Source organism: Mirounga leonina, unplaced genomic scaffold (assembly GCF_011800145.1).
Source record: "Mirounga leonina isolate KUSES-001 unplaced genomic scaffold, KU_Mleo_1.0 Mir_154, whole genome shotgun sequence".
Taxonomy (NCBI): Eukaryota; Metazoa; Chordata; class Mammalia; order Carnivora; family Phocidae; genus Mirounga; species Mirounga leonina.
In genome coordinates, this window is record NW_023270389.1 from 37,591,938 (window position 1) to 37,612,803 (window position 20,866).

Consider the following 20,866-nt stretch of genomic DNA (forward strand, 5'->3'; position numbering starts at 1 on the left):
TCTGTACTTTTTAGAGTTTAGCTTTTCAATCATAAGCAAATCTCACTGTCCTTTTTATTTATTTTTTTCACGGCCCTTTTAAAACTATGACAGAGTCTGTGCTAATAATTACAAAGTCAGTCCAAAAGATAGAGTGGAAAGAAATTAGATAATTCTAATTATCTAATTATCAGTGTTACAAGCTTAAACATGAGGCTTCAAGCAAAAACATCCTAGTACGCCCTCCTTACCCTCCTTATTTTTGGCTAATTCCAAAGCAAGCACATCTCTAAAAAAGATGACTTCTTTGGTGAACATCTCTGTAATTCGTTAACAACCTGAGTATTATTTATACCTTGCATGTTAAAACTGGTGCAAATAACATTTCCCAAGTTAATAGTTTAATATAATAAACATAGAGAACCATGCATAGCATATAAAAGCGGTAAGTATTAAAAGTCTAATGTCCTCTGTACAGGACCTTTCTGTGGATTGCTTCTGAAGCCCAAGTAATTTAAATAAATTGTGTAAATGCTCACAGTTTATGTGTGATACGTTTCGAATTATAATCCCCTGACTTCCATTCCAGCACTTTTTTCCAAATATCCCAATTTGATCTTTGCATTAGTTTAACATCCTTCAAAAGCCATCCTTTGGGTATTTCAAATCAAGAACTCTGAATTTAAGTAGGTAGGCAGTAACTAAGGGAAGCAGTAGGAGAGAGAAGGGGTCTTGAGGTCTTGAGGTTCATATGGATGGACATCTATCTTTTTTTTTTTTGGCCATGACACATATGAATTGCTTTCTTTAGTGAATCTCTCACCTTGTAGAAGTTGAAAATGCCAGGTAGTCACTTTCCAGCCTTCTTTGCAACAAGGCACTGACACCATGACCCACCCTTGAGTTTGAATTATTTGAGGGATTTGAAGAGGCCAGGACTGACCGACTCCATTCTGGTGAGGTGGGTAGTATAGCAGTGAATTTAGAGTCCAGCTTGGCAAGGTTAGCAGTGTGCACTGCAGGGTCTGTGCCCAGTGGCTATGGCAGTGGTCTTTATGCTTCTGGTTCAGTGGCATGAATTTGGTTTTTCAGCCCTCCTGGAGATTTTATCCAATAACCTTCAGTAAGTTCATTTCCTTAAATTAGCTAGATTTCGTTTCTGTTGTTTATATCTTTAAGAATCCTGATTGGTGAGAAGATCGATACCCTAAAGTAGTTGTCACCAAGAAACCCTTGGGGAGGGGCGCCTGGGTGGCTCAATCGTTAAGCGTCTGCCTTCGGCTCAGGTCATGGTCTCAGGGTTCTGGGATTGACCCCGCATCGGGCTCACTGCTCTGCAGGAAGCCTGCTTCTCCGTCTCCCACTCCCCCTGCTGTGTTCCCTCTCTCGCCGTCTCTCTCTGTCAAATAAATAAATAAAATCTTTTAAAAAAAAGAAAAAGAAACCCTTGGGGAAGTGAAGGAAAGAAGGAAGGGAGAGAAGGAACAATGGGATTCCTTTTAGAGCCTGTAGAGCGTTCCAGGCAGCCATGTCCAGGGAGAAGGCACTGGCAGTCCATGGCAGATGGTGATTTATCTTGTGAAAGCATTTCAAAAGACATTCTTAGAGCAAGAAGGATACATGTTGATTTGGGCATAACGCAAAGGCTACACTGCATTGAACAGTTTCATTCTTTTTCTCCACTTTTCCTGTATTTGTAGAATCCCTTAGCTTACGAGGCACAGCCCGTCTTCCACTCTAGAAGCTGAAGATGCCAAATACTTACTTTCCCAAATTTTCTTACCAACTATCACAGTTATATGACCTAAGTTCCACCAATACTGCACCCAACCCAGTCTTGGAATCTGAAGCCAGGGATGTAAAGATAAAGAAACCGGCTCTGTGGACACCATGCGGGGGTGGGAGGTGGCACCTGCACCCAGTTGAGAGGCGCTGGTGGCCTTGATTGTCCTGTATTATCTAGCATCCGAAGGCAGTGAGTCCTCCTGCACTTTGTGGCCCGATCTGGGCATTGTTTCTAGCTCTGTGACCTACAAACCGGGTCCACTGGCCTTCTTGGCGCTTGTGTGAGCTACCCAATATATTTAATAAATTCCTTGTCTGCTTAAATTATTCCAAGTTGGTTTCTGTTTCTTGAAACTAAGAACTCTGACCGCTGTAATAGTCAGTCCACAAAACTCCACCCAGGGGATGTCTCACATTGCTGTCCACACCACCACAGCAAAGTTCGTCAATGCAATACTTTCACCAAACAAATTTGAAGTCCATTTTATTTTATTTTTTTAAAGATTTTATTTATTTATTTGACAGAGAGAGACACAGCGAGAGGGAACACAAGCAGGGGGAGTGGGAGAGGGAGAAGCAGGCTTCCCGCGGAGCAGGGAGCCCGATGCGGGGCTCGATCCCAGGACCCTGGGATCATGACCTGAGCTGAAGGCAGATGCTTAACGACTGAGCCACCCAGGCGCTCCTAAAGTCCATTTTAACAGGCACCTTCTGCAATCAGTAGCTCCCTAATGGAGGAAATCTGTATGTAAATCCATTTTTATCTGCTGCTTCTAACTTTCTGATCTTAGGCCCGACTGGAAGCATTTATTGTTAATAGAAGTTAAGGAGTCTGGAACTGTCATTGAAGTATCCAAAATTTTTAAAAATAGAGAGAAAGGGCGCCTGGGTGGCTCAGTCATTAAGCATCTGCCATCAGCTCAGGTCATGATCCCAGGGTCCTGGGATCGAGCCCCACATCGGGCTCCCTGCTCGGCGGGAAGCCTGCTTCTCCCTCTCCCACTCCCCCTGCTTATGTTCCCTCTCTCGCTGTGTCTCTCTTTGTCAAATAAATAAATAAATAAAAATCTTTAAAAAAAAAATAGAGAAAACTTTTCATTGGTGGAATGAGTAAAGCTCAGATATTTGGATTAGCTAGATATATAATTCTTGCATGAGTTAGATATATTTTTAAATGGCTGGAAAAACATCAAAAGGATAATAATATTTCACAATATGTGAAAATTATATGAAATTCAGATTTCAGTGTCCATAAAGTTTTATTGGGACACAGTTATGCTCATTCGTTTTCCTGTGTCTGTGTTCATTCTTCGGTGACAGAATTGACTATTTGCACCAGAGATCACATGGACGAAAAACTAAAATACCTTTAGCCTTTTACAGAAAATGGTTGGCTGACCCCTGGCCTATACTTTTCAGAATAATGCCTGAGGCCCAGGGTGTCTCCTGGTCTGGAATTCAGCCCCTTAAAGAGGATCCAGTCACCTGAATTGAACTGGAAGGCTCACTCAGCCCCAACCAGAGTGGTGGTTCTCATTCCTGGCTGCACATCGGTATTACCAGGGGCGCTTTTAAAAAGTTCCCACATGTCTGGTCCGACCCAGATCATTTAAATGAGAATTGCTGGAATCGGGGTCTAGGGAAGTGAAGTTTTGAAAAGCTCACTAGATGTTTCTGAAGTGCAGCCAAAGTTGAGAGCCATGTGCTGGAAAATGGAGTGACTCCAAGAAAGGTGTTTGTGGTCGTGCCTTAAACTGCAGTGCTTTTCAAACTATATATAAGTCAACTGAGGATCTTGTTAAAAGACAGGTTCCATTTCAGTAGAGCTGGGGTGAAACCTGTGATGGGGTCCAAGGCAGGCCCCCCCAAATATGCCACTCTGCAATAGTAATTATTTGGGTTATTTTGAATCAAAGTTACTTAAGAAGCAGCAGTGCAAGAAGGACACTCTGAGCCTCCTTTGTCCTCCTGCAAGCAGGAAATAAATCTCCCCTGTGAAAGGTACCCTCCCGAATCAGGAGGTGAAGAGACATCCTTATCACCAGAGATAGGGAATTCAGCACTGAGAGGCTTAGTATAAACACTCTCGTTTCTTCTTCACCAGTTTACTAGCCCAAGCCCAGACTTGTCTTGTCAGTTCCTCACAATTTTCTTGTTTCTTTGTCTGAAAGGTATATAAGTTCTGCTTTGGTCACTTCCTTTGAGTCTCATATTTTTGTGAGCTCTCCTATGAAATTAAATTTGCCTTTCTCCTGTTACTCTGTCTTACGTCAATTTAATTATTAACCAGCCAAAGAACCTATAAAGGAAGAAGGAAAAGTTTTCCTCCCTTATACCTAAGATCCCATATTTCAAAAAACTTGCAGATATTGCAGATGCTGCTGGTCCATGACTAGCAGGGTGAGGGCAAGGACTTCATTGAACCTGTAGAACATATTCCGTGACTTGTATTTTTGCCGGCTTAGTAATGAGTAGTTGCTCGAAAGAGTTCTACTTCAGATATGGTAGTCAGCTAAGGCCTCTGAGGACATGACGTGCTAGTTGAGTTGCTGAAGGGTGCAAAGGGGTCAGATCTGAGAAGAATGGGGAAAGAACTTCCCAGGCAGAGAGGAGCTGATGTGATGGCCCTACGGCAAGAAGGACTCACTTTTGAATGGCCTGTGTGACTACAGGGTGACAGAGATTGATGCTGTTGGTTTCGTTAATAGGAAAGATAATGTTTAAAAAGGAGATGCCTCCATTGATCCTTGCTGGGTATATCACCTTGAAATCAGTTCTCAGAAAATCAGAGGAATTCAGTCACCCTGAGAAGGAAAGCAATTCACAGGAAGATGAAAAGGAGTGTTAGCTGGGCCATACCGAAATAATGGGACACAGAGAGGACTTGTAACAGACTTTGCTAGGTTCCTCCCTATTCCACACCTAGTTCATATTGCCCTGTAGTTATTGATGGTGATAGCTCTCTTCCTGGAGCAGGTCCTCGATCTAAATTCTTTCAGGCAGTTAGCGGGAAGGTCAAAGTTTCTTCCTTAGTCTTTGAGGTCTTGCTGGTGTTCAGCTCGAGAGTCATCTACGTGCCAAAATGGCTGCCTACAGCAGCAATGGTGAGCCATGCCGAAGTCTTTTCTGGAGTACCAGGGGTGCCACAGGGGGCCTTCCTGCAGGAGCATTACTGGTCTTCACTTGGAAACTCACCTGCAGACAGCCATACAGGGATCCAGAGCAGAAAAGGAGGAAAATGCTGGTCCCCACATGTTTATGAGGGAACACGTGCATCAACAGATATGAAACATTACTGGGAGGGGGTAGAGGAGGTGGCTGGACTCCTCGTGATTTCAGGTAGTCATGAGGGAGCAGAAGGCTAGCTGAAGACCGAGCAGAAGCTGACACCCTGCAACCTCCCCCCACCCGCGCCCCCCACTCCTGGGTGGGACATGTGAGACATTCTTCCAGGGATCTCCCAACTATCTTAATGTTAATACTTTGCTAGAGGGGAAAACAACCTTAACATGACAATGGCAAGACCTCTGGTATCTTGTAGGTATCTTGTAGATCTGTCCTCTTTAGCATATGAAAGTTCTTTTGAAACCTCCCTTTTCCTTACTTCCCGCAACTCCCGAGTATATAATCACCACTCCTCAAGACCCCGGTGCAGCGCTCTTTCTGCCCACAGATCCTGTCCCTGTGCTTTAATAAAACCACCTTTTTGCACCAAAGACGTCTCAAGAATTCTAGGTCATCGACTCCGGACCCCACCCCACTGAACCTCACCTATATTCCAAAACCCCATCTGTAGGGTCAGAGTCCGAAATATATACGGTTTTGGGGGCTGCCGAAGGATGTATGGAGGAAGAGGATGCGGAAACACCTATTAGGAAAAAGGGCTGGGGGAGGGAAGGTTTCCAGGAGAAGGTGGTATTTAAACTAAAGCAAGCCAAGTGAAGGGAGGATAACAGAATAAGGCAGAGAACCACAAATAGTTCCTTAAAACCTGGAGGAGAAGGTAGGAGGGGATTACAGAGAAATGAGGTTAGAAGAATTGTTAATTATATAGTACATAACTGGACATTCACTGTGTGTTTATTCCCCAGGATTCATATTAGAGTGAACCCAAGGAATGATGTTGTATCTGATGGTCTTTATTTGAGTTGCTCGGTGTTGAGAGATAATTCTCCACAGAGCTCTCACATTTCTGCATGTCTTGGGAGCAGAGGCACCAACAGCTTTTGTTCCAGACTACCTCTTCAAGGATGTTTGTAGCCAAGGACCTTGGATGGCAGAAATAATGTCTCACTGGAACAGAGGGAAGGTTTATTTACCATCCAGTATAATACAGTTTGGGTTTCTTAAGCTCAGGGGTCCTCAGGTGTGAGGCAAAACCTCTGTGTATGTGGCATCTATCTGGACAGCTCCATATTGCCATGGCGGGCAAGGGGGACCCACCTAAACATGAGGCTTGTGCTACTTGCTGTGCTTGGAGTAATAAAGTCCTTTGCCTCAGAGCTAGGAGCCTTCTGCCTTCTGTCAAAGCCCATGAAGCTGTGGTAGGCTAACCTTCAAAGCTCTTGACACTAGGTGTTTGCCTTCTTGAGAAGCAAAAAATTAGTTTTGGGTCTGGCTTTTTTTTTTTTTTTTAACATCAAGAGTTAATGAATCTTATCTGTATTGGGCACTTGTGAAGTCCCAGCTGAGGTAGGATTTTAGGCCAGTTGAATAATCCATATCCCTTCTAATACAAAAATACTCTGGTTTATGAATCTGAGCTTTCTGTGGAAGCAAAGGGCAACTAAATACAAGGTGAATATTTCACTGATGTAAAGACAAGTGCCAAGAAGCCAGGCAGTGCTTGGCTTACCAAATGGAATAGGCTATGACCTCAGGCTACAACATGGAACACACACCAGCTTAAAATCAAAAAATAGTCTGCTATCCAGGAAACAATGACACAGAGGTGATGGTAGCCAAATGGGGTTTGGCCACAAGATGATTCTGGCAATGCCCACTTTGGAGCTGGATAATGAAATAGAACAGAAGTCTCTGTAGGCACCTTATATTACCTTCTCAAGTATGTACTTCTTCAAATTATCAAAATCGCAGCTTTAACAGAGTAAGTTAATGCAATTACACAATAGAAGCAAGTGTTAGCTTTGAGAAACTTGAGTCTTCAACTTGACTAGTGGGATTGGTCAACACATCTACTAATTTCAAAAACAAGCTATTTAAACATTCTAGGTTAGGGGCACCTGGCTGGCTCAGTTGGAAGAGCATGCGACTCTTGGTCTTGTGGTTGCGGGTTCGAGCCCCATGTTGGGTGTAGAGATTACTTAAATAAATAAATAAACTTAAAAAAAAAAAAAAAACATTTTTTACAAAAGAGAAGATCACTGTAAAGTGAACTTTTTGGTCATTCATCTTTGAAACTATCTTTAATCACTCAAAACCTCTCCAGAACATCCAAGTCTAAATAATGGTTTGGAATGAATAAGATATGTTTTATGTGACAATAAAATGTTTTCTTGGTGATCCAGTGAATAATTTTTTTTTCTTCTTTTATAATTAATATTTGTAAATAAGACAGACATTGAGGAAGGATCAAAGAGATTATATTTCTTTGTGTCTCTGGAGATGCACTTTATCCAAATATGGCATTATCTGAAAAATAAAAAGAAGTAGTTGTTAGATAACGTATAATACATTTCGTAGTTCCAGAATAACCCTGAAGGCAGAGAGGATGAGTACTGCTTCACAGATACAGAAAGGAAGGCTTAGAAACATTAAATGACTAAGCGCATGACATTAGTCAATGGCAGCAGCAGAACTTGAACCCAAGTGCAATGGACCGAATGTTTATACTCCCCCATCACCCCAAATTCTTATGTTGAAACCCTAATGACAGTATGATGGTGTCAAGAGCTGGGGCTTTTGGGAGATAATTAAGTCATGAGGGTGGAGTCCTCATAAATGGGATTAGTGCCCTTAGAAGAAGAGGCCAGAGAGCTAGCTAGCTCTTTCTGCCGTGTGACGACACAGCAAGAAAACAGCCCTCTCTAAGCCAGGAAGAGGGCATTCGTCAAGAACCCGACCATTTTGGCACCCCAATCTCAGAATTCCAGCCTGTAAACTAACAGCCTGAACTAAGATACCTGCATCTTCTGTTTTTAAGGCTAGTATGCCCCTCTTTGGGCCTCCACATCTCCAAATGGAAGACTGAGAAGAGAGCTTAGAGATCTCCAGCTAAGAAAACCTGTTCCCTGGTCTTCATATCCCTATTGGTAGAAGCAAAGAGGAGTCCCCAGAACCCGAAGCACTCTTAGCAAAGTCCCAACCATTCTCAGCTTTAACACTCATGGGCTCACCACTACTTGAGACCATTAAGACTAATCTCATTCTGTTCTTTTTTTTTTTTTAAAGATTTTATTTATTTATTTGACAGAGAGAGACACAGCGAGAGAGGGAACACAAGCAGGGGGAGTGGGAGAGGGAGCAGGGAGCCCGATGCAGGGCTCCATCCCAGGACCCTGGGACCATGACCTGCACTGAAGGCAGACGCTTAATGATTGAGCCACCCAGGCACCCCCTCATTTTGTTCTTTATCCCTGTTTACTTGGGCTACCTCAAGAAGCCAGGAGTTCTGAGAGAGAGACAAACCAAGAAACAGACTCAACTATAGAGTCATACAATATGGCTACCAGTGGTGGGGGGATGGTTCAAATAGGTGATGGGGATTAAAGAGTATACTTATCATGATGAAAAAAATAATAAGATAAAAATAATGGGGAAAAAAGGAAGCCAGGAGTTCTGGGTTGCCCCACATCTCCTGATGCTAACCACATAGCTCTATGAGCAGCAGTGCAACCCCTACCCAGCACTTCCTCTTCACTCCCATCCTGCTGCTTTATGTTCCTCCATATCACTTACCCACTTAAAAATTCCCTGCCTCTATCCACTCAAGTACCCACTGAAATCTAAGTTTTATGAGGCAGGGGTTTTTATCTATCACTGTACTGCCAAGCAGAGAACAGTGCCATAAAAATTTGCTGAATGAATGTGCTTCTTCCTCTAACACAGGTAAGTATGAAGGAAAAGACCGTTTTCTAATTCTTACTGTATATATCCAGCAAAATGTACCTTCTTATTATCCTCTTCTATTTCTAAAGATTATTCTGCAACAACAAATGTGCCATGGGAAACTCTAGGTTTGTGAGCCATCGCCCAAGGGCACAGCTACTGGTCTCGAGAGGAATGAGGTAAGATTTACCATTACTTCTAGAAAAATACATTCTATGTCCCAGTATTTATTCAGTCATCAAATGAATATTTTCTGAGTGCCTAATTAATGCCAGACACCATTCTAGGAACGGAGTGGATAAAGCAGTGAAAAAACAGACACCATCAAGGAGCGTTAGGGAGTGACAAACACTGTAGCCAGGTATTGTGTTACAGGATGGGTGTCTCCAACTCAGGAGAAAGGGCAGGGCCAGAAAAAGAAATGTGCAGGATAGAGATAAGATTTTCAAGTTCTCTAACAGTTGAAGACCAGCAATCTGTCTCATTGAGATCACCTGAAAACTAAGTGTAGATGATGAGAAGTGGGCCATCTTACAGAAAAAGGATGTGATTTTACAGTTAATGATGTTTATCATTCAACTCAATACATATTTGTTGATGGTTTACTAGAGTAATATGTTCATCAAATTTTATAAGTAATGTCCCGTCTCCTTATTTTTACAAATGAGGATTTTTTTTTCTGGCCTCCTCGGGGAGGAGGTATTCTCTCATATCTGTTCTCAGTCTAGTGTGGTGGGGCTGAACTTTTGGTTTGGAATGTGGTAAGTTCTCTTTTGGGCTGAGTTTAACTTTCACTGATTTTAAGCCAATTTCCCAGTATAGATAGTTTTCCAGTGACAAAGTGACAAAGCCAATTTTTACCTCCATCCGTCTCTCAATTGATATAAACTGAGGAATAGAAGGATATTATTGTTTTTTCAAGCCTCTACAGTATTCAGAATAAAGTAGACACTCAAAAAAATGTCAGCACCCTTCTCTATACCCACATACTTTCTACTTGTGGGGAAAAAAAAAAAAAAAGCCCCCAATATCTCTTATTTATCTAAAGTTGAAACCAGAGACCTTAAGTTTCAAGTAGAGATTAATGGGGAAACAATTCTAATGAGCTTTTTTTTTTTTTTTCTAATGAGCTTTTGAGAATACACAGTACTGGGTCAATAATTACCTACCATTTGTTCAAACAGGTGGTTCTCAAGCTTTTTGGTCTCAAGATCCATTATATTCTTAAAAATTATTAAAAATCCTATCAAAGTTTTGTTCATGTGTGTTGTACCTCTCAATATTTACCACATTAGAAATTTAAATGGAGAAAAAATTTAAAGCTCAAGAATACAAGTCAACATTCCATTTAATGGTCAGAAAAATGATGTGACTGCATATCATACTGCTTCTGGAAAATTCTGTTGTACTCCCATGAGAGTATAAAAGGTAAGTAATATCTCAGCATTATTATGAAAATAGCTTTGAGCCTGTGGGTCCCTGAAAAGACCTGAATACACAGGGGTTCCCCAGACCACCCTTTCAGAACTACTAATTTAGACTAAAAAAGAAAAAGCATGTATTTACATGCCAATTACCATAACCTTTAAATTAGGTCTATGCTGTGCATCTGGGTGGCTCAGTTGGTTAAGCAACTGCCTTCAGCTCAGGTCATGATCCTGGAGTCCTGGGATCGGGTCCCACGTTGGGCTCCTTGCTCAGCGGGGAGTCTGCTTCTCCCTCTGCCCCTCCTCCCTCTCACGCTCTCTCTCATTCTCTCTCTCAAATAAATAAATAAAAATCTTAAAAAAAAAATTAGGTCTATGCTTATTCTGTATCTTGTCATCATAAAATTGAATTTCTGTTTGAGTCTGCTTACTTAAAAGAAACAAAGAGCTTTTCTGCAATATTTAAAGGTTTGTTTCAACGTTCCAGAATTGTTGGTTTATAACCTCGATATCATTAATGTTGGCTATGGAAATTATGTTTGTTAGACTCTGTTTTGTAGAAAACCATGTGTATTCACGTAAAGTGGTAAACTATGTTTGTCATAGAAGGTGGATATTACCAACCACCATTAAACTTGTGAGAATTAACCTACTAGTTGTGGCTTACCTCATCTAGTTCCAAGTAATTCAAGCAGAATAGAAGATTGTGCAGACCCACTTAGAACACTAGATGCACTCCTCCTTGTAAAGAGTTATTTTTTGAGTAAAATAAACACATGGCTGTTACAGATTAACTTTGGAAGCACAATGGAGAATCTCAGTTTCCCATGACACACTGTATCACCTCTCTGTCCCACTTACTAAGAGCTTGGGGCAAATGAAAAGTCACAACTCCTTCATCAAGTTAATCTTGTTGAAGTTAAATCTCTAAAATAGTGATTCTTGGGGTGCCTGGGTGGCTCAGTCGTTAAGCGTCTGCCTTCGGCTCAGGTCATGATCCCAGAGTCCTGGGATCGAGCCCCACATCAGGCTCCCTGCTGAGCGGGGAGCCCGCTTCTCCCTCTCCCTCGCTCCCCCTGCTTGTGTTCCTGCTCTCGCTCTCTCTCTCTCTGTCAAATAAATGAATAAAATCTTTAAAAATAAATAAAATAAAATAAAATAGTGATTCTTTTGTTTCTGATCTAAATCATGTGTTGTTTGTATTTAATACAATTGCACTCTTTTTTCTTTTTACATAAATGACAAAATGCCATCGGTTGCTTATCTTGACTTAGGAACAAGTGTTCCCAATCAATAGTAGTTACCCTTTCTCTTCCTCCTCCTGCAAAATAATATCACTACCACCACAAACCCCCATGCCAACCTCCTTCCACACTTTATTATTGTGACTCAGGGCTTCTTGTTTGATATTTGTCATCAAAATAATTTCTATTGTATCTCAATTTTGCATGTGAAATTTTTGCATAGGCAACAGAAATTGGTGAGAGGAGGTCTCTGGAGTTTTTGTGGTCTCTTATAATTATCTACAATGGCTTTTCTCTAAATATGGTTCTCAGGCCATCAGCATCAGCATCTCCTTAGCCTGCTGAAAAATGCAGATTCTGGGGACCAAAGGAGAGCCTACTGAATGAGTCCGTCTGGAGGTGGAGTTTGGGATTCTCTAAGCACAAGAAACTGAGAATCTCTGATCTCTAGTAGACCTTATATCAAAGAACCTTGTTTACTGATGCTTTTTACTTCAGACAGATTTCCTTTAAACTATCCCAGAGAGATACTTCCTGAAACTCTCTCAACCCCAGAAACTCTCCCCAAGTTTACTTATAAATCCCTCCTGTCAATTGGGTGGGAATCCTACCACAACAACTTACTTTTTGCAGGAAAGTGCTTTTTCTCCGTGTGAGCAAGGAGACTCAGTGTGAGCCAGGAGCTCCTGCCACTGTCAGGAACATATTCTTTGATTTGGGTGTGAGTTGAGGGCATATAGGCACCACTGAAATGCCTCTTTTGAGCTCTCAGTAAACTGACTTGATTGCTTCTTTCCACAAGGCAGTTGGATTCACGCTTTTCATTTATCTCCTTCAGGAGACATTGTTCGCTTTCTTTGAGCTTTGTAATTATTTCACTGGTTCTGTTCGTAGAAGTCATTATGCTGACAAACCAGTCATCAAGTGATTCTTACTGTCCTGCAAACAAATGACAAAATACTATCAGTGGTTGCTTGACCTAGCGTCCAGTCTTCAGTCAGTTCCTCTTTCTCCTCCTGTAAAATACCACTAACGCTGTGCCCCTCACCCCATATCTCACTCCATTTTTATTATTGTTTCCGAAGATCTTTTTGGTGGACTAGATTATTCAGACCTAACTCCCAGTGAAAACTACTAAAAATTATGGGGAAAATTTTTTTTTAATTTGTTAATAATGAAATGATAAGAGAGTTAGAAAATATCAAGTCCAAAATGAAGGAAAGCAAGAACAAGGACATAGAGAGGTAGAAAGAACCTGCGCTTGCCTGAGGACATTTTCTAATCCTGGAGGTTAAAGAAGTCATTTTGCTAGCCTAGAGGGCAAGGGACAGAAAAATCAAAGCTCAAAGCCTATGCACAGTGGAGACCCTAAAGTAGACCTTTTCCATATTAAGTTGGCATCCAAAGGGCTACCCCCTCAGGGTGAGAGTGAATAAGAAATAAATTCACATTCCATCACGAACTTGCAGGAAGAATGTTGCTTTAGCACTAGGCACAGCTCTGGGGGAAAATCCCTCCATGAAAAGTTGTAAGTGCTTCCTGACTCTCACATGGATTTTCAACCCAAATTCACAGCTAGGGCGGTTACAAGAAATGTCAAGCTGAAAAGCAAGAATGGTGCAAGAAACATCAAGCTGCGAAGCAAGGGTGGTAGCAAGAATTTAGCTAAAGGGGTTCCAGGCTGGGAGTACATCCAAGTGACTAACAGAAGCAAACTCAAATCTTTTCTGGAAGAACTTCATCCTAGGCCTCGGGGAATCCCCAATACTTTTTCAAAGACAACAAAGAGCACACAGCCAAGGATAAGCAATCAAGCACAAGGGTAGATGAGGCATCATAAAGTGAGAACAACAGTAACAAAACCATGAAATCTACATATGGGAGAAGCATCAGATGAATTATAGAACAATTACACAGACTACATCTAAAGAAACGAGAAAATAAGTTTGCAGCTATCTTCAGGAAACAAGAAGCCAAAAAGAATTTCTAGAAATGAGAAAATGTTATTAAATAACATTTCATATAGGTTTAGCAGCAGATACGGATTCAGATGAAGAGATAATTAGAGGACTGGGAGATAAATCAGAAGTCATTATCCTGAATGCAGCATAGAAGGACAAAAAGTGTGAAAAAGCTAAATATGTGGAGGACACAGTGAGAAGGTCAAACCTACAGGAAATGGGAAATCCAGAGGACAAAAATGAGGCAGAGACAAGATTTAAAAAGATGTTTGAGAAATATCCAGAACTGACAAATGATACCACTCCAGAGACTCAAGAAGCTTAAAGAATAGCAGTCCAGATTTTATTTTATTTTATTATTTTATTTTATTTTTTAAAGATTTTATTTATTTGACAGAGAGAGAGAGGTAGCAAGAGCAGGAACACAAGCAGGGGAGTTGGGAGAGGGAGAAGCAGGCTTCCCGCTGAGCAGGGAGCCCGATGCAGGGCTCAATCCCAGGACCCTGAGATCATGACCTGAGCCGAAGGCAGATGCTTAACAACTGAGCCACCCAGGCACCCCAAGATTTTTTTTTAATCCACACTTAAGTTACAGTGGAATTTGGAAAAAAAGGAAATCTTATAAGCAATGAGAGAATAAAAGGAAGGGCAGTTAAACTAACAGCTGACTTTTCAAAAAGGAACAATAGAAGCCATAAAACAGAGAAATTATATTTTCACTGCGGTAAAGAAGTTATACAGATGGTATAGTCAGCACACAGAGAGATGCTCAGCATCATCAATCATTAGGGAAATGTAAATCAATACTACAGTGAGATACTGCCTATCAGTAGAATGGCTGAAGTTAAAAAGATCGACCAAATCAAGTGCTGGTGAAGATGTGGAGGATTGGAACTCTCAGACACTGCTAGTGAGGTTGTAAAATGGTACAACTGTTTGGAAAACAGTGCGGTAGTTAAAAAGTTAAACGTTTATCTGCCACATGTTCTAGTCCGGAGTATTTACCCAACAAAAGTGAAAGTCTCTATACAAGTGTATGAAGAAACTATTTGTACACAAGAAAATTTATATATGAATGTCCATCACAGCTTTATTTTTATGAGCCAATAAGTTCTACCAACCCAAATATCCATCAACAGTTGAATGGATAAACAAATTATCGTATATCCACACAATGGACACTACTCAGTTATAAAAAAGGAATATATTATTGCTACACACGGTAACATGGATGAATCTCAATGTAATTATGCTGAGTGAAAAAAAATCCAGACAAGAAAAAATATATACTATATGATTCCCTTCATATAAAATGCTAGGAAATGTGAACTACTCTACTGGGACAGCAGATCAGTGTTTGCCTGGGAATGGGAAGGGGTTGAGGACAAGGGCAGCAGACGGGGGTTATAAAGGGACATGAGTAAACTTTTGGGGGTGGTGACTATGTTCATTATTTTGATTGTGGTGATGGTTTCATGGGTGTGTATATATATATATATGTCAAAGTTTACAAGATTGTACTTTAAACACATACAGTCTATCGTATGTTAATTACATCTCAATAAAACTGTTAAATAAAATTGGAATCAGCACCTAGCACATTGCCTAATGCATATCAGGTGGTTAATAAATATTTGTTGAATGAATGAAAAGTATATTACTTATAAATCTTGACTCCTATTCACTCACTATTATATAATGAGAATTTTTCATGCCATTACATATATGTCATTCATAATAAAAATGAAATATTTGATGACAGTGTGGTAGTCTTTCATATGGACTTAAAATAATATATTTGATTAGTCCATTTGTTGTTAGACTTGTAGGTTGTTTACACTTTGAACAATACACTGAAACACACTGGAGTGACAAAAATCACACAAACACACACTATTTTAGGAAACCTGCCAGAGTCAGTTTGTCATTCCTGGATACACAAAAGGAGAAGAGGTATGTTTCAAAGTTCTCTGGCTAACACATAAATCTTACATGTGTTTGTACCTGCAGAAAGTAGTTGTCCCTACACAAAAGGAAATGGTTTAAGGGAGAATGGAATTTGAACTTTTTTCCCCCTCCCCCTGTCCAAAGCTCAAGGAAGACTAGAATTTTCTGCAAGATGGTAAAGAATTGTCTCGGGCAGTTATTGCCACAATAATGCTGCAAAACTCAACAGCATACAACGATAAACATTTATTCTCATGCTCAGTGGTGGATTGAGCTGGGCTGGGCTCACCTGAGAACTTGGCTTCTGGTTTGAAGGTCTGGCTGGGCTTGGCTCCCCGGTGAAGGTTGAGCTTAGGTCTGCTCCCAAAATTTTAGGACTGGGAAAAACAAGAAAAGCTATTTTCCTTTAATCCAACATGTCAGATGGGATCTAAATCTCTTATCCTTATTTTGTTTCTAGGAATTTTAATAGCATAAGAGAATTTTTTTTTTTTTTAAGGTAAAGGATATGAGAAGAAAACAATTTTTTCTTGAACTGCAGTTTCATTTTCCCACCTCTGGCAGGCACATCTTTTCCATTTCCCATTTCTGTTTCCTATCTCCCTGAAAAATCCTCAAGCTTAGGCAGCATATCTTGCACAATAAAATTGGAGTTCAAGCTCATATAATGTAGGAGCCCAATAAAAAGCAATTGACAAATTGACCTTCTTAAATGTATAAATCCAGTAACATTTGCTCACAAATATAAAAGATAATACACAACCCACCAGAAAATGATCCCTTGGTATTCAAATGATTTAAGTAAACTTTCTCTTTAGACAAGATGTCAATTGCAGACATGAAAAGAGAAAAGATGCCTTTTCAGCACTGGATTAGGCAAGTTTAAATTGAAGGAAGACAAAATATTTTACACACTCAATTAACACTAAAGAATTAAATTGGCCTCGGGCACCTGGGTGGCTCAGTTGGTTAAGCGACTGCCTTCGGCTCAGGTCATGATCCTGGAGTCCCTGGATCAAGTCCCGCATTGGGCTCCCTGCTCGGCAGGGAGTCTGCTTCTCCCTCTGACCCTCCCCCCTCTCATGTGCTCTCTCTCATTCTCACTCAAATAAATAAATAAAATCTTAAAAAAAAAAAAAAGAATTAAATTGGCCTCAACAAAGCTAACTCTATTCCAATCACCAATTATTATCCAGTGTAGTGGAAACAAAATTTGGTTTTATTTAAATAGTTTAAATACCTCATTGTTGTCATCAGTTTCAACTTACTTTTACTAGAGATACTAATTTATCAGAATTTAAACTTTTTGAACTATATCCTCTCTAACACTTTTACTGTTTATCCTCTCTAGGGGCTGAAATCAAATTGGGACATGACTAAAGGAAAAGAAAAGAAAACAAGGTATGTTTTATATGTCATACAAAATAACTGTGTGACCTTCTCTGGGCACTCAGTTTCCTTATTTAATTGGAAATAATGTCCAACTCACAGAGTGTCATAAGGATTAAATGACCTAATATAGCCAATCCTCAATAAATGGTAACTTTAATATATCAATTAGGCACTGTGAAATAAAGGATTTGTTCAATTGGATAAGTTGGGGAAATTTGTCCCTCCAGTTATTTTTTGTCCCTCCAGTTATTTTTTGTTTTGTTTTGTTTGTCCCTCCAGTTATTGATCTGTTTACTTGCTATGCAACCAGGATCAGCTACATAATTTGTGGGGCCCAGTGAAAAATGAAATCCTAGGGCCCCTTATTGAAAATTTCAAGATGGCAACAGCAGAGCATTAAACCAAGTGTGGGGCCCTTTTGAGCATAGGGTCCCTGTGTTAGTGCAGAGGTCACATGTCTATGAAACTGACTCTGTGTATTACATAGTAACAGGATGATTTCTATGATTAATTCACCCAGTTTTAGTCTTTTAAACAGAGATAAGTAATGTGAACAACCTATGGCTTTTTAAAGGGCTTTGAGTGGCGCCTGGCTGGCTCCAGTTGGTGGAGCATGTGACTCTTGACCTCAGGGTTGTAAGTTCAAGCCCTACACTGGTTGTAGAGATTACTTAAAAAAATAAAATAAAATCTTAAAAAAACCCAAAAATTAAGAAAAGGGCTTTGAAAATATTAAGGATTTACAGAGAGAACATCTTCATTATTCATGGAATCCATATTAGCAAAATTGTCTACTCATAAAAATTTGTTATCTCAAAATCAATACTTGTAGCATTTCCATCATCATTCCCAGAAATGCACAGAGTAGCAAAAATTTTAGTCTCCTTGATGTGCATATTCCCAGCTAAGGTCAAACAAGGGGATACTCTGCGTTCTTGCTTCAGCTCTCATACTATAAACAAGTGTCCTTTTCCTGATCTATTTAGTGTCATTATTTTTTAGGATGCCCCCCAAGTATACTGCTAAAGTGCTGTCCAGTGCTCCTAAGCAGCAAGAAGGCTATAATGTGCCTTATATGTGTTAGATAAGCTTTGTTCAGGCATGAGTTATAATGCTGTTAGTTGTGAGTTCAATGTTAATGAATCAATAGTATGTATTAAATAATGTTATATACATAAAATAAGGTTATGTATTGATTGGTTGACAAAAATGTTATGACCAGAGGCTCACAAGAACCTAACCCTGTATTTCCCCTAGGAGCAGTGGCTGAGTATTTGATAATTCGATGTTTGAGGCCACTTTATAGAACATACCTACTGCAATAACAAGAATCAACTGCGTATATATAGAAAATATACTACTGTTTCTACAGGTATGTTATTATAAATTACCTTTAATGTGCAGCAACCCAAAGCCTATTTGAAATCCACTGGTTTGGATCAGCCTACTGAAATGTTACCCTGGTGATGGAATATTATGATCTAAGTCATTCCAATTTTGTTCTATTCATAGAACCCTAATTAAGAGAAATTTTGGAGGTAGAGAGACCATTTACTAACCAGCCATGTATCCTTGAATAAATCACTCAGTTTCTCTTAATACCAATTTCTTCATCTGAGATAAAGATATCTATTCCATTAAGTTGTATGTTTGTGTGTATGTGGTAAGAGGTAGGGAGGGAGTTGGAATTAAATGAGATATACATGTAAATTAAATGAAATATTACATTTTTACATTGTGCTTGGTATCAATTTATTACATGTACTGATATTTCTTGAACATGTACTCTGTGCCTGGTATTGTTCTGGGTACTAGGGACAAATGGGTACCTATCCCCATGAAGCTTAGAGTTTAAAGGTTTAAGGTAGGTATTTAGTAAATCATAGCTATTTTTATTGATTTTATTAAAACTTCATATTTTACTTGGGAATTATTTTATTCATCTTTTTTCTCAGAAGAGGAAGCCTCCCACAAAAACAAATCTTCAGAAATACATTTTAGAAATACAAAAGTCATAATTTCTTTCTCTCTTTACAAGAATTTGTGATAGAAGAAGTAAGATTGGTATTAAAGAAAGTAGTTCACAATACCAGAGAAATGAATTCCCGAAAGAACTATATGAAGGGTCAGCAAAAAAAGACCACCCAACTCTGATGAGACTGCAGTAAAAAAAACAAAAACAAAAACACAACTCTTGAGCCTAATGCAGGGCGGCCCCTGAAGATGAGAAGGTATTTTGCCGATGTTGGGGGTTTTTTTGTTTTGTTTTTTAGCAAATTTCCCAGATAATCCAAAAGGCTTATCAAGAGACCTACTTGGTTGGGCACAACCCTGGCACCTGAGGGCTTGGGGCTATATTCAAATCCTCTCTTCTTAGAGTGCAATCTGGAGGAAGATTTCTACATCTTTGGACTTCAGTGTCCTTAGCTGTGAAATGGGCTGATATCACTACAGAGCTATTGTGAGGATTAAATGAGATAACAGATAAAGGGACTTGTAAACCATAAAGTATATAAAGCAAATGTTGGGGAGAAAAAAATTTTCTCTACCCTCAAACTTCTTCTGGCTGGTCTAAGAATTAAATTGACATGGACAGTTAACAGGAAAGAATCAAATTTAATTTGTACATACGAGGTCCTACAGATATGACTAAGGCAGGCAGCTTTTTTAAAACAAAGAAACGATAAATTGCAATTGACAGGATAATGTTTGGGAACTTCAACTAGTAAGGAATTCTAAACAATTTGGATGGGGGTAGTCAGTTAGTAAAAGTAACAAGGTTTGTTTATACAGGCTTCTTCATCCTAAATTCTCTCTCTGATGATAAGGATGTCTCTCTACATCCTGATACAGGGAGGGTACCATGCACATGGGAGGTTAATTTCTTGCTTTCTGGAGACAAAGGAGGGTCAGTGTGTCCTTTTTGCACTGGCTGTTTCTTTCTTCTTCTTTTTTTTTTTTTAAGATTTCATTTATTTGACAGAGAGAGACACAGCGAGAGAGGGAACACAAGTAGGGAGAGTGGGAGAGGGAGAAGCAGGCTTCCCGTGGAGCAGGGAGCCTGATGTGGGGCTCAATCCCAGGACCCTGGGATCATGACCTGAGCTGAAGGCAGACACTTAACGACTGAGCCACCCAGGTGCCCCGCACTGGCTGTTTCTTAAGTAACTTTAATTCAAAATAATCAAGATGCCAACATAGCATATTTTAGGGTCACCTACCCTGAGCCCCAACACGAGCATTATGAGTTTTTCTAAAATGTACATTGATTAGATTAGATTATTAATTCAGAAAGTTATGTGTGTGTTGTATCCAACAGTAATTCTCCATCATAATTTTACAATGCAATTATTTGTCACATAAGAAAGCCAATTTGAATAATTCTTAAGCCAACAATTTTCCCTCACTCAAAGGTTACTCTCCCAGTAAAGATTTCAGGCTACATTCTAAGGTATCCTATCCCCATTTTCCTGGATTCGCTCTGGTTTGCTATCATGAGTTTAGGGTAGGCCACCACAGGATGTGATGCTTTAGCGTGAGCATTATTTTGAGCCCCAAACAATCAGTGCACATAAGCATGAGGGCATACCCAGTGCTATAGGGTCTAACTGGCATGAGAAAATATACTATAGGTTGTACCTGAGAGGCAAGATTGTCATAGAATGTTTATAGCAATGCCTTTATTTTCAGGGGAGTATAGATGTAAAGGTTTGTTAAAATTAGGTAAGCCTAGAGCTGGGGGTGTTGACAGTATTAATTTCCAGGCTTTAAAAGATGGTAATATCTCTGAAGGCCAGGAAATGGGCTGGGGGTGGGGGTGGGGGGGCGGGGGTCTCTGGGAGAAGAGCATACAGAGGTTTAACAAAGTCTACAAAATCAGGAATCCATTGGCTGCAATAGTCAGCTACCCCCCCAAATTTACATAATAACCACTTATTTGTTTTGGGGAGAGGGATGAACAAAATTGACTCAAGGTGTTTTGGAGTCCGCTTTTGAATGCCCTGAGATATCTCAGGTCCTAAGTAGTTAACAGTTGTTTGCACCCATTGAAGTTTAAATCTGG

General features: G+C 40.0%; 1 protein-coding gene across 4 annotated transcripts in view; it reads right to left on the reverse strand.

Annotated features, from left to right (window-relative positions):
* Nucleotides 1-7,161: 7,161 nt before the first annotated feature.
* SPATA45 (spermatogenesis associated 45) overlaps nt 7,162-20,866 on the reverse strand; it is a 42,367-nt gene continuing 28,662 nt past the window's right edge. For 2 of the 4 annotated variants that reach the window (XM_035010522.1, XM_035010520.1), the window contains 3 exons: nt 15,701-15,788; nt 12,128-12,442; nt 7,163-7,416 (listed from right to left, as the gene is read on the reverse strand). In XM_035010522.1, the coding sequence (XP_034866413.1) occupies nt 7,397-7,416; nt 12,128-12,404 (297 nt within the window). In that variant the 5' untranslated portion in view covers nt 12,405-12,442; nt 15,701-15,788 and the 3' untranslated portion in view covers nt 7,163-7,396. Of the gene's footprint in view, nt 7,417-12,127; nt 12,443-15,700; nt 15,789-20,866 lie in introns of all 4 variants that reach the window. The other 2 variants (XM_035010523.1, XM_035010521.1) reach the window with 1 other exon arrangement.